General features: G+C 37.5%; 1 protein-coding gene across 6 annotated transcripts in view; it reads right to left on the bottom strand.

The window, feature by feature from the left end:
• Positions 1 to 17,929, bottom strand: part of Acaca (acetyl-CoA carboxylase alpha) — a 226,922-nt gene that overhangs the window by 52,444 nt on the left and 156,549 nt on the right. For all 6 annotated transcript variants that reach the window (XM_077801005.1, XM_026398068.2, XM_026398066.2 and 3 more), the window contains 3 exons: positions 15,647 to 15,744; positions 11,082 to 11,202; positions 10,356 to 10,466 (listed from right to left, as the gene is read on the bottom strand). In XM_077801005.1, the coding sequence (XP_077657131.1) occupies positions 10,356 to 10,466; positions 11,082 to 11,202; positions 15,647 to 15,744 (330 nt within the window). The remainder of the gene's footprint in view (positions 1 to 10,355; positions 10,467 to 11,081; positions 11,203 to 15,646; positions 15,745 to 17,929) is intronic.

Raw genomic sequence — 17,929 nt, 5'->3', positions numbered from 1 at the left:
TTATATTAGGGCTGCTCTACTGAGCTGCGTAAACTTGCTTTATCTGTGGAAAAAAGGGTATATCAATGGGTCAGATAAAAATGAAGATATCCATAAATCGATTATCCCAATGATTTTGACTTCTCATCTTATGCTGTTGGTTAAATTTGGGTGGGTTCTTTTTCTTAATAATACTGATATCTCAATTTCTCAGGTATGCATACCATTTTAAAGGGCTTAAATCCTAGACACTGAGACATTATTAAAATTAGGAGCCAGTCAAGAATCTACCAGAAAAACTTTAAGCCTAGGCATGCTAGGTAATCTGTAGTTCAATCTAAAAAGCTCTTAAAGCTTCTCTTTTCATAATTCAACACTCCTGACTGTGTACATTAGCTGATTAGTCTGTGTGAGCATGGCCACTCTGAATGAGAGGGGACACAGCTAGATTTGGATCCATGCACAGGGGACCTTTCCTAGAATGATGAACAGCCAGGAGTCAGGTTTCTAAACAGACTCGTTTCCTGAGCCTTTATCATATTCACACAGCAGTCTGCAAAGCAAGGGCCCAGGTCTGTCTTCCTCCTAGAAGAGACTGGAGTCCTTGCATTTCTAATCTACCAACGTGTGCAGTTCTTGCACTTTTAATTTATGAGTGTTTAGGGGGGACCTCTCTGACTTGGGAACATATTGGCTTGGTCTAATGCTTGGAGATTATTAAACTTGGAGCTATGCTCCACTATCAAGTCTACAGATCTTTTATTTAGAAGATATGGTGCTCTAAATGCACAAAGAGCTCCCTGTCACCTTCACATTAAAGCCCCTAGTGCCTGGTAAATGGAATTATATAGCTGTCATCTCCTTTCCCCAAAGTTTTAAGAGTACAATGGGCTCATTTTTTCACACTCCATCCCAGCTTCAGAACTAAGAGACCTACTTTGTATTGATTTAAGGTCTCAGAAATAAATAAACCTGCTTCACCGCTGTGATTCACAACAAATTCATGATACACTATTGCATGATATATTTCAAGCTCTTGCTCTGGCTCTCTTTTTCCTCTGGTGAGTGATGGGGGAGGTGGGAGGTAGTAGGGAGCTGCAAAGCTGACAGCCTGATGGTTATTGGAGATGGCTGCTGACTGCAAATCTAAGAGCAGACACTGTTGGAGGAGTATGGGATTTTTTTTTTTTTAAACTGGGGGGCAGGGGTGAGAAGCTAATTCACTTGAGTTTCAGGCTGGGGTTGGGGAAGAAGAAAGATTGAAGGGAGAAGAGAGGGTTGATGGAGTAGCAAGCTTCAAGTCAACACTGATCTGCAAAGACAGAGTTATGAACATGTGTAGAAAGAGAAAAGTGAAGGAAATCCACCATATGAAGGCACAACATATGACTGACTAGAAAATTAAGAAGCTGAGGAAATAGATCTGCTAAGGCACCATGCTCACATAACTAAGTGAGCACTTAGCTTGAGTTCAGGGGCAATGCTTCAGTAGAGGAACAAAGTGCAAAGACCCTGTGTGCCACAGAATGTATGAGGTAGAGACATTTCTTCATTCTAATATTCAAGACACCTCAGAATCCTGCAGGTTTACATAGATACTCTGGAAAAAGGGTACAGATATATTGGAGTCCACACAGGAGTGAGCCAGAGGCAGCTCACTAAGATGACAGGGTAATGAATTCTAGCAGTTTAGCTTCTGTTTGTGTAACCCTCAGAGCTTTAGTACCTTTGGTGATTCTTCCAAATCTTGGGCCCAATGAGTTTTAGCTGATACTCCAAAAGACCTATCATTCCACCATATTATCAGGATCCCAACTTTGGACAAGGCAGGTGATGGAAAAGCAGCAGATAATTGGCCTTAAAGAGTTTTGCATAATGCTGGGACTGTGGTTCAGCAGTAGTATACTTGCCTTGCATGTGTGAGGCACTGGGTTCGATTCTCAGCATCATGTATAAATAAATAAAATAAAGATCTATAAACAACTAAGGGAAAAATAGTAAAAAAAAAAAAAGTTTTGCATAATCCTGTGTAGCGGACACCTACGGTTCCACAACATATTTCAAAGTAGAACAAAGGGCTGGGAATGCAGCTCAGTGACAGAGTGCTTGCCTAGCATGAGTAAGGGCTGCTACCCACAAAATCCCCAGTACCACAAAAACAAAAAACACAAAACTAAGTTTTAACTGTTTTTCTTTTAACTTTACTTAGTTTATACTTTTAACTAGCAAGAATGTCATTTATAACTCTAATCTCTTTTCTAACTTGAATAGCATTTTCATTTTAACTACTTTTAAAAAATTTTTTTAGTTGTTGATTGACCTTTATTTATTTACTTATATGTAGTGTTAAAAATCAAATCCAGTGCCTCACACATGCTAGGCAACCAACTGAGCCACAACCTTAGCCCTTAACTACATCTGTTTTTAACACAAGACCAGTTTTGCCGGGTGAGGTGGCAAACACTTGAAATCCCAGTGACTCGGGAGGCTGAGGCAGAAGAATCACAAGTTTGAGGCCAGCCATAGCAACTTAGTGAGGCCCTAAGCAACTTAGTGAGGCATTGTCTCAAAATAAAAATAAATAAAAAGGACTGGGGATGTAATTTAGGGGTAAAACCCTGGGTTCAATCCCTAGTACAAAAAAAAAAAAAAAAAAGATAAGACCAGATGAGTCTCTGGAGGTAAAAGTATATGGGAGAGACTCTGGTTCCATTCACTTTCCTATAGGTTATGTCATAAAATTAGGGGTTCTTTTTTGATTTTGAACACTATTTTTAGGAGCAATCAGTCTGGCTGTACAGTAAAATAGACTTTGGCCAAATATAAGGAAGAATTTTATATACAAGTAAGGGATAAATTTACTTAAGAAGTCCTGTAGCCAAGTTTTACAAGCATGATAGAATGAATATTTGACAATGGTGTCAGAGAAAATTTAAGAAATGGTTGGATACTTTTGAGCATTCTTATACTCTCCATAATTACAATTCTGTCTCCACTTGCATTGTGAACAACATATAGCATTTATTCTTCTGTAATCTGGATAAAAAAAAAAAGATAAATTTTAACTTATTATGCTCTGCAGTTTCCACTCCTAATCTCACTAATACGCAACGATCTCACATATAGCTATATGTAACACTGCCAATATATTAACACCATAATATGTACTATCTTTTTTTTAAACTCCCCTCCCTCAATTTATCTTCTCTGTGCCCCAGCCCAACATGGTTCCCTGGCTATAGATCAATACACACTTCAGAGGAACTAAAAATTAAAGAGAGTTTAAGATTAAGAGATCCTCTTGTCTTCCATTTTAAGGCAGGAAATGTATTACGCTTCCCATTTTACACAGAGAAAACTAACACCTAAACAGACTAAAGCCCAAAATTGCTTACCTAGTAAATGGCAAGGAGGAGATTGATCAAGTTTATTGTTGTTGCTTTTTTTTTTAACCTAAAGATTCTTTAACTTCAAAAAGTTTGAGAACATTTATAATATGCCACCACTGCCACCACCATCACCACAACCCCCTCCCCCCCACACACACACTCGATTCTCTTCAAGTCGGATGCAACTTCTATAATGGAGCTATGAATGGCAATGCTACCTTGCAAGATCTCCAAACCAGCACACTCAGGACCAGGCTGCTGGCACATCACCAACACTCACTAACAGAATCAAACATACCCCGTATGGTTTTCTGCTGAATCTGAAGAACATCAAATGAAAAACAAATACAAACTCCAAATGGGGTCAGATTTACCCACATTTTATATATGTGTGTGTGTAGGGGGGTGGTAATGCTTGAAAACTAAGGAGATCTGCTCACTGAAATTCTTTCTGGGAATTCATTCATACTGTTAAAGCATGCTTACTCAGAAGGGAAGTTAAAAGGCCCTCTTTAGAAAAAAGAGTGATCCCATCTGCAGCTACGGGAGTACAGGGACAGTCTATTGCGAAAATAGGTAGTTAGGGACTTTTAAAAATGCAAATTGCTGGACTGATCCTTAGAGTGATTATGGGCTATTGTATCAACAAGTCCTTGGGGACTCTTGTAGACAGATGACTGACACATATACTACCCTATCATGACCGAACATGGTGCCTCTTACATTAATGGCTTTCCGAAGTGTGTTGATTGTCTTTAGATAACATCTATTGGGAAAGTCAATACATGAATGTACTGCTACAGTGAAGGCTGCCATCTAACATTTTCTTGAAGGAATTTTTGCCTTCAGAGAGTCAGTAAGTATATAGAATATTGTGTTTTTACTTCTTTTCCAGGGCCTGGATAATGAAGTCCAATGAGAAAGGACCCTAATGTATCTCAGAGAAGACTACAACAGTGTCAGTGTTTTCCTATATTGACTCATTTAATCTCCACTCTAATCCTTGTAGATAGGTACTATTATTACACCCCCCCTTCCACAATCATTTTATAGTTACTAAACTGCAACTCACAGAGGTTAAGTAAACTGACCAAGATTATACAATTGGTAGGTCACACAGCCAGGAACTAAACCCAGGCAGCCTGGCTGTAGAGTCCAGGCTTTCAACCTCCTTAAGTAACATGAAAGTGACAGTGCTGCCCACCCCACGTGAGAGCTGGGTAAACTCCCTTTCCCTTCTTGAGTCCCTTACATGTGTGGCACAGAGTCAAGGGTGAACACAGGGACTGTACAGTAGAAGCCCCTGGTGTAACAAAAAGGACCCACTCATGGAGTAACTCTGGTACCATCCCTGATAGAGTAGAATGTGACAACTTCATAGTTCATGTTGCATAGCTACATATAAATATGTCCATGGAAGCCAAGAAGGATTGAGAGAGACGTGACTTCCTTGTATTAAGTCTCAAATGCCAGGCTAGCAGAATTAGACCCTTTAAAGGTCTAAGAGCCCTAGCCAAATCCAGCACGTAACTTCTTTTTTTTCCTGGCAGATTCAGTGAAAACAGAAGCCTGATCTTACTAAAGGGGATGGGATCATAGGATCACACCCCCCTCCACAAAAAGAGAAGCTTCTGTTTCTCTTTAAAATGTTTACCACAAGGAAGTCACATATCACTTCCTAGCACCCACATCATATCAGTCACTGGCAGAAGCCTTACACTCATAAGCAGTTATTGTCCATAGAATACGAATAAACTGCAAATTCTGATTCCTGTATATAGGGAGTGGGCTCTCAAGAAGTCTGGTGCAGTGGCTGAGAGCTAGAAGCTCTAGTCTGTATCAGTGTTCCCTTACAACATAGGACTTTCCAGTCTCATTGCCACCTGACACTATGCTAAACATATAAAATAGAAAGTGAGGAGGTGGAGTGGTACCCTGACTTAAGAGTTTATGACTCTGCAAAGGACCTCATCTCCTTAAGGACCCATCTTATCAATACACTGAGTACATAGGTTACTGTCTTTGTGAGGCCAGAATGACTCCTTACACACAGGGCAATTTGCCACACCCATCAGTTCTATTCTTTCACTCTGTGAGGCATTCTGAGAACTCCTTCACCTGCATATAGTTCTGGAGTTAGAAACCTATGGTCTACTTCCTTGAGAGGCATAAAACAGCAAGCCCTTAAAAACTTCACTCTCACGACATATTTTTTTCCCTTATGACATTTGGGCAAAAAGAAAATGACCACATTGTCTTCTCACTGTAGACTTTGTGAACCCTAAGAGCCCTTTCTGCCATAAAACTTAGGGATATTATTCATGTTCTGACTCTGATCTTGTCTCTGCCAGTTCTGTTTTACTCTTCATGTCTATAAAATGGCTCTGATACAACTGGCTTAACCCAGAAGATAACAAGGAATCAGACAAATAGTCTTGATTTTGAGCTATTATAAAGCTTTGGGAGGCCTCTAATGCCCAGCCACTGCCTTTAGTTTCAATCTCAAATCTGCATGACATCATTCAAGAAAATCCAGAAACTATACTTCTACTCCAGTTGGAAATATTCTGGACTTTACAAATAACTACAGGCAACAAAGGAAGACAGATGCAAAAAGAAAATATAAATACTGAAATCAGGAAGGGAGAGGGATAAAAATACAAATGTGGGAAGCACTTTCTACTTTTGGAACAAAGGATATAATGCCCATAAAGAAAACATGTATAGTAAAACTGCTGAGAGTTGGGGGAAAATCCAGGGAACTCTTGCAATATGTATATTTTATGTGTAGATTACTAATAGTGGCTATAAAAAAAAGGAAGAAAGCTTTTTAAAAATAAGTTTTTGAAAGCAAAAGGGAGGACAATGTAAACTGATTAAAACCAGGTCACCTTAATCATGCATGTGCTGAGATACAATGTAGCCATAAAAAGCTTAAAGCGCACATGTGATGTACTAAGTTGGGAATGTGTGTCTTTTCAGCTTCATATTAAAGGAACAAACAATTTACATGTTGTTACATTAGGTGAGTATGATATGTGGAGTGTCAATCCTTTCTCTTCAAATCAAATCAGGCTAAGTCAGACCAGTGATGAGGTTGGAGGGTGTGGGGAGGGTTAGGGAAGAGTAGAAAGAAAGAAAGTTTTTAAAAAAATCTCTGCCTCAGCAAAAGTTTTCATTAAAATTTTAGACAAATGATCCCTGTGTCCTTCTCTCTTGCTGCCTGGGGCTCCATGCTATTTCTATGCAAATAACAACCTCGTGGTTTATATCTTATTATTTCCACCGGAGCTGCAGCGACATGACCTGAGACGTGTAAGAGGTGGGATTGGGGGGTGGGGGGGTGAATTGGAGAGGAGACAGAAAGAGAAAGAAAGAGAGAGAGGGAGAAAGGGAGAGAGAGATGAAGTGGGTGTTCACTCAAGTGTGAAAAAATATTGTCAGGAGTGAGCGTCAAGAACAAAAAAAATTGCAGGGATAACGTGTTTATTTCAGTCCCCCCACCCCCAGCCTCCCACCCCCCCCTTTGCAAACCAGCACCTTTTAAAATTCATTGGGCATCAGGCGATCATGCACAATCCATCTGCTTTCACTTTATCATTTGCATTTCATGCCTCCTGGCTTTTGATGTGCTGATACTTTGATGCAGTCAGGAGACGCGCATTATCATTATTTCAATTTTCAAAGGGGTCAACGGGATCGGCACTTGCACACACAAGATTTTTTTTCCTACAACCTCTGTGCACTCCCCCCTTCTTATTCTTCACCTCAATGTTTAACATAAAGGATGAAGACTCAAAAAGGTGGGGGTCAAATGTTTACAGTCTGAGACCATATATAAGCTTGCATGCACTGCATACATTTCCACTTTACACAGGTACACACATACTATGAGCAAAATGGTCAAGGCTAAGAAAGGAGCCTCTACAGTATTTCAAACACACAAAGACTTTTCTCACACATGGACATTCAGGGAGGAACATAGAAAAAGAGAGGAATCTATAAGCAAGACATAGAAACAAAGAGAGAGATCAGCACTTACACAGAAAGGCATGCACTCAGAGGGACTTGCACATACAGTAAGCGAGACAGAGATACCTACAGAAAGAAAGGCAAAGAGACTACAAAGACATCAGCACATATGAAAACAGAATATGCACAAGTGGTGAGTCAGAGGAAGCAATCTGAGCATGGTAGCTCCCAAATAGTTTCCTTTTTCATACAAGGTAATAAGCAAAGGGGCTGAATGAACATTCTTAGTAAATCTGCATAAAATCAGTGTCTTCTAACAACATGACTATACTTAAGAGGTGCTGACATGAGACAGTGAAGCAGGCAAAGCAAGATTAGGTAACCTCTACTAGTGATCACTCCCTTCAGCTAAAAATGATCATGTCCTTCTGAAAATGAGCACTGTCTGGTAAGTTACAACAGCAGCTTTACTTGTCTTTCCCTTTGCAACAAGGCAAGCATCCCTGCAAGGAAGAAGGTGAATATGTTGAATTTGATCAGAACAATTCAACCAGATTTTATGGGAAAAACAAAACAAAACCTAATACTTTTCTTTAAACCACAACTGGCAATTTTTTAGACAAAAAACAAAACCAAAAATCCCAAAACAAAACCCAACAACTTTTACTTTTTGTAATATTCCTTGTACAAAACATAGAATCTGGGTGTGTGTGGGGGGAGGGGGGACAATGAAACGATATATATTTTAGAGATTAACACTCTTTATGAAAACATCATGGAAATACAGGTGTCATTTGAAAATCCTATCCTCACAGGTAATGGTACCTAAAACTCTCTTCAATATTTATCAATATCTCATCCTAAGGAGGTATCCGAAAGAGCAACTTAAAAAAAAAATTGAGATTCTCAGCACTTTTCCTCACTGCAATAATCTTTAGTAGTGTGGCAGTTTATAATCTTCATTTCTAGTATAGTCTCCAAAAAGAGGAAGATGGCCAAGTATGCTATTGTTAGCACTACTCTGCCTTTCTTTGGAGACAAATGCAAACTCAAAGAATGAGAGTTCATATGACAGCAAAGAACAAGATGATCATATCAAACAATTCTGCTAATTTGTGACATATCCAAAATTTAATTGGACTAATGGAATTATCAACTATTCTAAATAGATATGATAGGACAGGATACTTAGTCCCTATCTTTCCTCTTGAAACTCAGGGCTTGATAAAAGTTCCTGTAAGCCTGATAAACACAATATTCAACATAATTTAGTATGTGTATAAAATCTACAAACTCAATCACCAAACCATGTGAGAGGGGACAGGGGAATGAAATTTCAACGAGGACCAACAAGCCAGGTACCATGGCACATGCCTATAATCTATAATCCCAGTTACAAAGTAGGCTGAACTGGGAGGATCATGAGTTCAAGGCCTGTCTGAAAAACCAGGACCAATACTTTGTGCTAATTTTATTAAGTACTTTTACTTATGTATTCTCATTTGAGCACTACATTACTTTTTTGATACTAGGGTCTGAACGGTAGCTTTACCACTAAGTTATATCCCTGGCCCTTCTCACTTTTTATTTTGAGACAGAGTCTCGCTAAAATGCTGAGGCTGTCCTTGAACTTTTATTCCTCCTGCCTCAGCCTTCTGAGTTGCTGGGATCACAAATCTGCTCCACCTTGCCCAGCTTCTACTACATTACTTAAAGTTATAAATTATAATTTGTCTCCTTTTGTTTTGTATAGCACTAAGGCTTGAAAGTGAGGTGCTCTACCTCTGAGCTACACCCCTAGTCCTTTTTTTTTTGAGGCAGGGTAATACTAAGTTGCCAAGTCTGGTTTGAAACTTATGATTCTCCTGCCTTAGTCTCCTAAGAAGTTGGGATTACAAGAATGAGCCACCATACTTGGCTTTATAATACCTCTTTGACAGCTAAGAAAGAAAGTTAAGGAACTAAAAGTTTATATAAATTGCATGAGAACAACCAGCCCCTCACTATTTCATTATGCATTTTTAGCTCTCAAAAGAAAACAAGTTTTCTATGCCTACAAAGAAGTAAGAACTGCACTGTCCCTTGTATATTCAGATCATCTCAGACAATTTTCACTTTTGCAAGCAGCAGTCTCATCATCCATTTTTTTTTTTTTCTGCCTTTAGAAAAGTCCCTGTGAGCTTGGTTTAAAAATACAAAGTCTTTCTTTGGAAGGAAAGATAAATGTCTACGTTATATCCTTTCCCAGCAACCCATTCACCTATCTTCCCACTCAATATTTACTGAGTACTTACTTTATATACAAGAGAACACTATAAGTGCCCTCTTTTTCTTTTTTAGAGGTTTATCGACAGATTTCTCAAACCATTAGAATTAGATATCCTAAACACCTAGCCCATTGCCTAGTCCACACTACAGACCTGAAATGGGAACAAATACAACTAGAACTAAAGATAGCTCCATGCATGAGAATAGTTCCCACATGCCTTATTCGTAGTAACATAGGTAAGAAGAAGTAAGGGGCTGTGGGCCAGAACAAAAGCATTCAATTAATTCTGTCTTTCTAGAAACAGACTAGAATGTAAGTTCTTTGGAGCAGAGGTTATATAGTTAGGCTGGAACAATGCTTGAAAGACAGTAGCTACTCAAAGTATCTGTTAAATGAAATGAATGAATGAATAAAAAGGCAAGCAAGTCAATGGGTAAGTATAATGGAGGAAGATAGGAAGATACAAACTAAGGAAGTCATAAATAGAATGACCCCTTAATAAAGATGATGATGATGATATATTTTTTGTGGTACTGCTGGGGATTGCACCCAGGGATACTCTACCACTTTCTTATTTTGAGACAGAGTCCCACTAAGTTGCTGAGACTGGCCTCAAACTTGAGCTCTTTTTGCCTCAGTCTCCTGAGTAGCTGGGATTATAGGCATGTGCTCAATCAAGGTATGGAATTTTGAATTCATGATAAGCTTCAAACTTCATATACTCCTCCCAAGCCCTAGAAACTTACTTTGTTGAGGGCACTAGCTCCTGTCAGAATTAAGTGAGAATTCTCAACCTGGATGGTTCTCTGTCCCAGCCGTACAAGATAAGCACCAATCCCAATGGCCCGGCATGTCACCTTAAAAAAGAATAAATTATGCATGTCACATATTTGTGTCCTCTCCCAAGCTTTAAGAACTAAGGAAAAGATAAAATGTGTAAAATCCACATGAACAGAAGTAAAGATTGCATTTTATGAAGTCTGTTTGACTAATAATACAAAAAAAAAAAACATGTTCAATCATAGAAGAGACAAAATCAATTCAATATTTCAAATATTAGAAACTTTAAGGATCATAGTATCTTGCCCATTTCAGAGACGCCTGGCATCCCCACTATAGGTATGAGCAAAAAAAGTACTATGAAGAGAAGAAATTTAAGTTGTTAAAAGTCTAATAGGATATTTAGAGAAATAAGAACTTAAAGTAAAGGCTAAAATAAACCTAGGTTTACTTGGGAAATAATTTATATTATTTCATTAATTCACATTATCCTAAGTTCCCATTAGTTTGCATAATTAAAATAACATTTGCAAGCAATGCTTTTATCTGGGACTGAATAGTAGTAATGGGGCACAAATAACCTAACTACACAGTGAGTTTTGTCTATCATTCTGGAGGCCCTGAGTTCAAGTCCCAGCACCATAAATAAATAAATAAACTGATTAATTAATTTACATTCTATGAGGATTTACCAGGCTGATGGTGATGATCTCATCGTAGGCCAATGAGGATTCTCCAGCAATCATTCCAGATCCTCGAAGGTTCTCTGCTCCAAGTCCCTCTTCTTTCCCAATAATATCTGTTATCTTATACCTAGTAGATAAGAGTCATGCCAAAGTATTAAGGTTAAACATAGTAACACAACCTATTAAACAAATATTACCATTAAAAGGCTGCTAAAAGCATATTGAAAATTTATATTTAACATAAGACCTTTATACACTTTCTTTTATATCCTTCATATGTTTTTCCTTCTTAGCTTCGTTCTTATTGGAAGCAGTATGGTAGAATATAAAACACAAAATCTGGAATTAAGCAGATAGGTACAAATTCTTGCTCTGATAGAGTGGTATGCCTCAGGATAATAGTAACTTCTGTAAAATGGGGACAGTAGTACCTATCTCTAAGGGTTGACAACAAGAAAAGGGCTTGACACATGGTGATAATCTCATTAAAGGCCAATGATGACCCTCCAATCATTCCAGAACCTTAAAGGTTCACTGCTGAAAGAACATTCAAAAGCTACAAGATGGCCCTCAGATTTTAAAGCCCTTTCTTTCTTTAAAGCAGGGTCAATGTATATCTCTAACTGTCCTCAAATCAACAGTTTTACATAAGAATTAAAAAATTAAGCCAGGCATGTTAGCACATGCCTATTATCCCAGCAACTCTGGAGGCTGAGGCAGGAGTATCACAAGTTCAAGACCAGTCTGGGCTACTTAGTGAGACCCTATCTCAAAATTAAAAAAAAAAAAAAAAAAAGAACGAAAAGGGGCTGGGATATAGCTCAGTAGAGTACCCTTGGGTTCAATCCCCAGTACCACCACCACAAAAAAAAAAAAAAAAAAAAAAAATCCAAATAGAGGGGTATGAGAACGCTTGAGCTAGTTTCTCAAATCAAAACTGCTTTTCTTTTCCAAGATAGGGATGCAAGGGAAGACCAAAACAGCATACTCCCATTCCTGCTCATTCTCAAAAACCAAGTGCATACATAAGAGTTCCTGGCTATAGTTCTCCAGGGGGGAAGGCGGAATACAAGTAGAAGTGAAATGCTGACCCAGTTGTCCAGAAAACATCCTATGGATCTACTGGGAGTACTCATCTGTCTTTCTTCCTGGTAGGGGATTAGGAGTGATACTTAATAATGGGAAATGCAACTAATAAAGGAAAGGAAAAATACAAAGTTGGAAGTAGAGATGGGCATATGTTATTTACTATTCCACATCTATCCAGAGGCTTGGCAAAATTTTTAAAATTGAAATAATAAATAAATATTCCATAGTGATTCTTAAACTCCTTTCCCCCATTGCCATATTCCTCTGTTCTTTTTTCTGTCTGCCCTCCATCAATTCTCTTCCTTTGCTCTTGCTGTTCATCTATGATGCTGTAGCTCTGCTTTCCAGATTTCTCTAGTTTTTTATTTTTAGCTTCTCCTATTTCAGTAATTCCCCAATTCTTCCTTTTGTTCTTTATCTAGACCTTAGATTCTAGGGTTATATAACAGATGAAGCTAATCTTCCTTAAGAGGCCAATGAACCACATTAATTTGAGGAAGGGGTAATACATTCTTTTTTAAGGTCCACATGCAACACAGTCATCAAGTACTCATGGGCCCAGTCAGCCTTTCCTGTGAAGCATATCCTCTCATAAGGGCTGCATATTGCTTCACAAGTATTCATGATATGATAAGTAGCATCTTCTTCTACTACATTATGAGAAAAAAAGAATATACACTTCCCAGTTTCTGCTCTCTGACCTGAGTCTTCTACCATCGAGGGCTACCATTCTTTAAAGTATTACTAAGTTTTAATGTTACAATAAAAAACTTTGTATAGTGTTTTATAATTAACAAAACATTCATATGATTTTTGATCCTCACAACACTCCAGTGTGACAGGTAATATCACTGCCATTATTACAGATAATGATGATGATGATGATGATAATAATAACAACAATAACAACAACCCACAATAATAATAACAACAACAACAACCCACCACTAACACCACCACCAGGATTTTTGATTGATTACTATATGCTCAGCACTGAGCTAAGGGCCTTAGTTTACCTGATCTTCCTTTTTCAGATGAGGAACCCCAGAATAAAGTAATGACTTGTCTTGTAACAAAAGCAATGTACAAAACAAACAGCTTTCATTAGGCATGGAGGCGCATACCTATAATCCCAGTGGCTTGGGAGGCTGAGGCAGGAGGATCACAAGCTCAAAGGCCAGCCTCAGCAATTTAGTGACACCCTAAGCAACTCAGTGAGACTCTGTCTCTAAATAAAATACAACAACAAAAAAGGGCTGGGGATGTGGCTCAGTGGTTAAGTGCCCCTAGGTTTAATCCCTGGCACCAAAATAAACAAACAAACAAACAAATAAATAAATAAATAAAATAAACATGAAGAAACTGGCCACACTGTGTCCCAAGACGGCCAAGGCACCATAGTGAACCTCTAGGGGCACTGAAGAATATTTTCAATTTGAGAGAAACATGTGATATTTGTCAGATCCCACATGAATAACTAGCTTTAGGTTGTTTGCGATTTAACACCAAATAGTGCTATATTTCTTTTGACAATGTCCTATCTTTACAAAGCCAGGTTTTTGCAGTTTCTGTGGAAAAAGCAGGCTCTATACAAAAGTCAATGAAGAAAAGTGAGTGGCTATAGCTAAGCTGACTCTAAGGTTTGAGATATTATACAGACACAAATATCCCATAGTAAGTAAATGGTTTAAAAATGAAGTAATTTTTTCAATTCATATGTATTATTTTATTCAAATTATTATTAAGTTGTTAGGACAGGAACACTTATGAAGTTGTTAGGGTTTAACTAGAAATATTTATTTAACAGAAATATTATATGTATCTTTTAGATTAGGAGTGATGTGAAAAAATTACTGAGATGCGAAGGGTGCCATGAACCAAGAAAGTTTGGGAACTTCTGTAATAAATTATATGAAAACTATAAACCTTTTGAAAATACACTTGGATAAATGAAAAAAATATACCATGCTTCTTTTTTGGTTAGAGTTAATACTGAGGATGTCAGCCTTCACAAATTAGTGTGTGGACCTAATGCAATCTGAATTAAAATCATTATGGAAAGATTTGAGGAATTAAAAAAATAATAAAGAAGGAAAAGAGGATTAGGTGTGTAGTTCAGTGGTGGACCAGTGCTTGCCTCTTGTTCATGAGGTACTAGGTTCAATCCCCAGCAAAACACACACACACACACACACACACACACACACACACACACACACACACGAGCCTACATTTAAAAGGCAAAAACAGATAATATGATTTGAGATTTGAGTGAGGAAATATGTGCCACTAGAATAGTTAAAACAGTATGGCATTAACCCAAGAGTAGACAGAACAAAAAATTAGAACACATGAATTATTCAATAAATAGTATTGGAGCAATTAACATTCTAGAAAATACTTGCAGAGAGATTATAAAAATGTTCAGCTTCACTGGTAATCAAAACTACAAGTTAAAATAACAATTGCTGTTTTTATCCTACTTTATTAATTGACAGTAATCAATGTTGGCAAGGGCAGAGAAAAATTAAAAGAGAGGAAACAAGCACTATCACATACTGCTGATTAGGAATTCAGATCTTGGGAGGGCAATCGGAGATTATTTTTAAAAACCCTTAAAGATGGAGATTTTTTATTTTATTTTTTTTAATGTACTAGGGATTAAACCCAGGACCTTGAACATGCTGCTAGGCAAGCACTCTGCCCACAAAGCTACATCCCTATCTCCAAAATGGACTTTTTGACCAGTAATTCCATTTCTAGAAATTAATCCAAAAAGAACAATTGGAGATATTCCTAAATTAATATTAAAAAATGTTCAGCCAAAGGATATAATAGTGAAAAATTAGAAATAGCTTGAATTTTCAAATATGATTTGTTCATTGTGATGAAATACTATGCAACCATGAAATTTCATATTTTCAAATAATATTTTAAGAATGTAAGAAATTTCCCCCAAAAAACTTTTTAGTGAAAAGAATTTAAAAGAAACTCCTATTAAAATCCCAATTACATAGAAAAAAAGGTAGAGATGTAAAATGACAGTTAAAATATAACAAATTCAAAGTTGTGGTCTCAGGGTATGATTGTGTCTACTTTTCATTTTTTGTCTTCCCGTTTCCATGTTTCAATTTTTTAAAATGAATAAGTATTGTAAATAACATTTTCAAACCTCAAACAATAACAATGTCTGTCAGCTAGTAAGTGGTAGAGCCAGGATTCAAACCTAAGGCATCTAAGTTGTTTAAAAGGTATTTTTCAGGACTGGGGTTGTAGCTCAGGGGTATAGCGCTTGCCTAGCCTGTGTGAGACACTGGGTTCACAACATATAAATAAAATAAAGGCCTGTTAACAACTAAAAAAAAAGCACTATTCAGTGCTCAGTGCTCTCCAAGGTCACGATTACCAGCACAATAAGGAAAAATTATCATATTCTCCTTTCTTTAGTCATGACCAAATTATTCTGATTCATAAATACCTACCTGGATTCTCCTTCATCCTCCACATGTTCACAATGGACAGAGTTGAGAGCACTGACTCTCTTATAATCTTGAGGGGTCAGATATAAATACTTGTATCCCTGTAAAGCACAAGTAGTTTTAAACTCATTATTTGCCACTGTGACACAACCAGAAGATACAGCAAAGTGTGCACAATAAGCTTGTTCCAAAGGTAACTTTGAATTGCTACGTCACTTCTTGGAGTTACTGTCTGATTTGATGCCAGCCATAGATGGTTCTTTGAAAGACGAAAGTGCCTATTTTTTTATTCACTGTCCTGAAACAAGATACTCCCTTACTGCAACTCCATGTATATTTTATTTTCAACAGGCTAATGGGTAATTTTTGGATCTTCAGTGATATCTTTATTAAAGATATCAATATAAAATTAAAGAATTATGCGAATTATTATTCTTCACTCTCTCAACTCCATGGTATCATCAAAATATATATGAGATCACAGATCTAAGAGATTCAGAATTAAAATCAGAAGCTTATGTGGTACTAATGGTGAACACTGAACACATGCCTCCTGCTTTTTTCAATAACTCCAAATTCCTATTTACATTTAAAAATTAACATTTTATAAAAAAATTAACAGTTTATAATTGATTTATTTGTATACATACATATATACACTCACATACAAAGTAGAGACGTGGCATGTGTTTAACATGCCATGTGTGTACAATTCAGTAGTTTTTAGTATATTCATACATTATGCAACCATCACCATAATTTTCAGAACACTTTCACCACCACCACCCCCAAAACCCATAACTGTTGGTGGTCACTACCAATTTCCCTACATTCTTAAAACAAATTTAATTGAACTATATTTTTTAAGCAATAAAATCTGTCAACTGTTCCACAATCAAAATACAGAATACTTTCATTATTCTCTGAAACAGTTTCACAGGTAAAGATATGAAAGGCAGCAAAGGAAACTGAAAGAGGAGGTAGGAAGGTAGAAAGACAAAAAGAGGACTCGGGGATACTGGAAGCAGAGAAGAAAGTATTTCAAGAATGAAAGAGTAACCAACTGTGTCACATGCTGCTGAATCATCAAATAACTAAGATGAGGACAACGAATTCACTGAAGAATTCAGCAATATGCAATCACAGGTGACCTTGATAAAAGCAACTACAGTAGAATGGTGAGGGGCAACGGTCACTAAAGAGGGAACAAGAGAAGAGTATATGGAAAACTCTTAAAAAGTGCTGCTCTAAAGGGAAGGAGAAAATGAAGTAGGGATAGTCAGTGGAGGGATAAGTATCTGTATGCTAAAGGGGTAGATCCAGTAGAGAGGGAAAGTGGGGATGTAGGGGAGAGGCACAAGACATGCTGATTAACATCCTTAAGTTGGCAAGAAGGGACATCAGGTGTACAAGAAGGAAGGTCCTAGATTAGAGCGGGGATTTTTCTTTTTCTTGTTCAATCCTCAGTACCAGGAAGAAGAAAAAAAAAGGAATGAAAGGAGGATAAAGGACAGAAAAAAAGGTGGTAGGTCCTGGTGGGTTTAAAGGATTGTTGGACTCAAGAGAACTAGAGAAAGTGAGTTGGAAAGAAAGAATGAGGGTGAAAACAAAGTGATGCTTGAAACTGAAATTATGGGGAATGAGAGGCTGAACTAGGGTGGAGGAGAGGAACCAGAGAAGGAGAGAAACTCTAGGATCCAAGAAGCCTGATTATAGGAAGGATTGTCTATGTAGATAGAGCAATCACCAAGAATTATCACATGACTAAGAGTACTGGAGAAAGCAACAATAAGCCAGGAACTAAAACATATAAAGAATGAGAGGCTGTGATCAAAGGGTGGAAAAACACTGTAATAAGGAGTAGTGATAGTAGGGCATAGTCTGATGACATGAGACTCAAAATGGAGAGTTTTCCTGGAAAAAGGAGAATAAAAGGACTCAAAGTAGCAATGAGGATCAAAGAAGACAGTATTCCCCCTCCAGGCTCAGTAGCAGAGTAGAGAGAAATCAGTCAGTACTTAAGAAGGTTATAGGGGAAGTGGTATCTTTAGAAAAGAAATAGGTTTCAAGTAGGACCAGGGAGGTTAGAGAAGAAGCTGAAGGTATAATGAATTTTGTTCATGACTGGCTCTAAGTCCTAAAAACCACAGTGGAATAGTTTTAAGATGTATGTTTTGGGTTTGGCATGTCTCATGCTAAATGCATTCCAATTATCTCATCTAATGTTCAAGCAACAGCAATCTGTTTTAAAGCTGAAGGAAAAACCAGGTGAGCATACTAAAAACA

The sequence above is a fragment of the Urocitellus parryii genome, chromosome 7, assembly GCF_045843805.1.
Source record: "Urocitellus parryii isolate mUroPar1 chromosome 7, mUroPar1.hap1, whole genome shotgun sequence".
Classification (NCBI taxonomy): domain Eukaryota; kingdom Metazoa; phylum Chordata; class Mammalia; order Rodentia; family Sciuridae; genus Urocitellus; species Urocitellus parryii.
The sequence above is the reverse complement of the archived record's forward strand: the minus strand, read 5'-3'. Positions and strand labels throughout refer to the sequence as shown.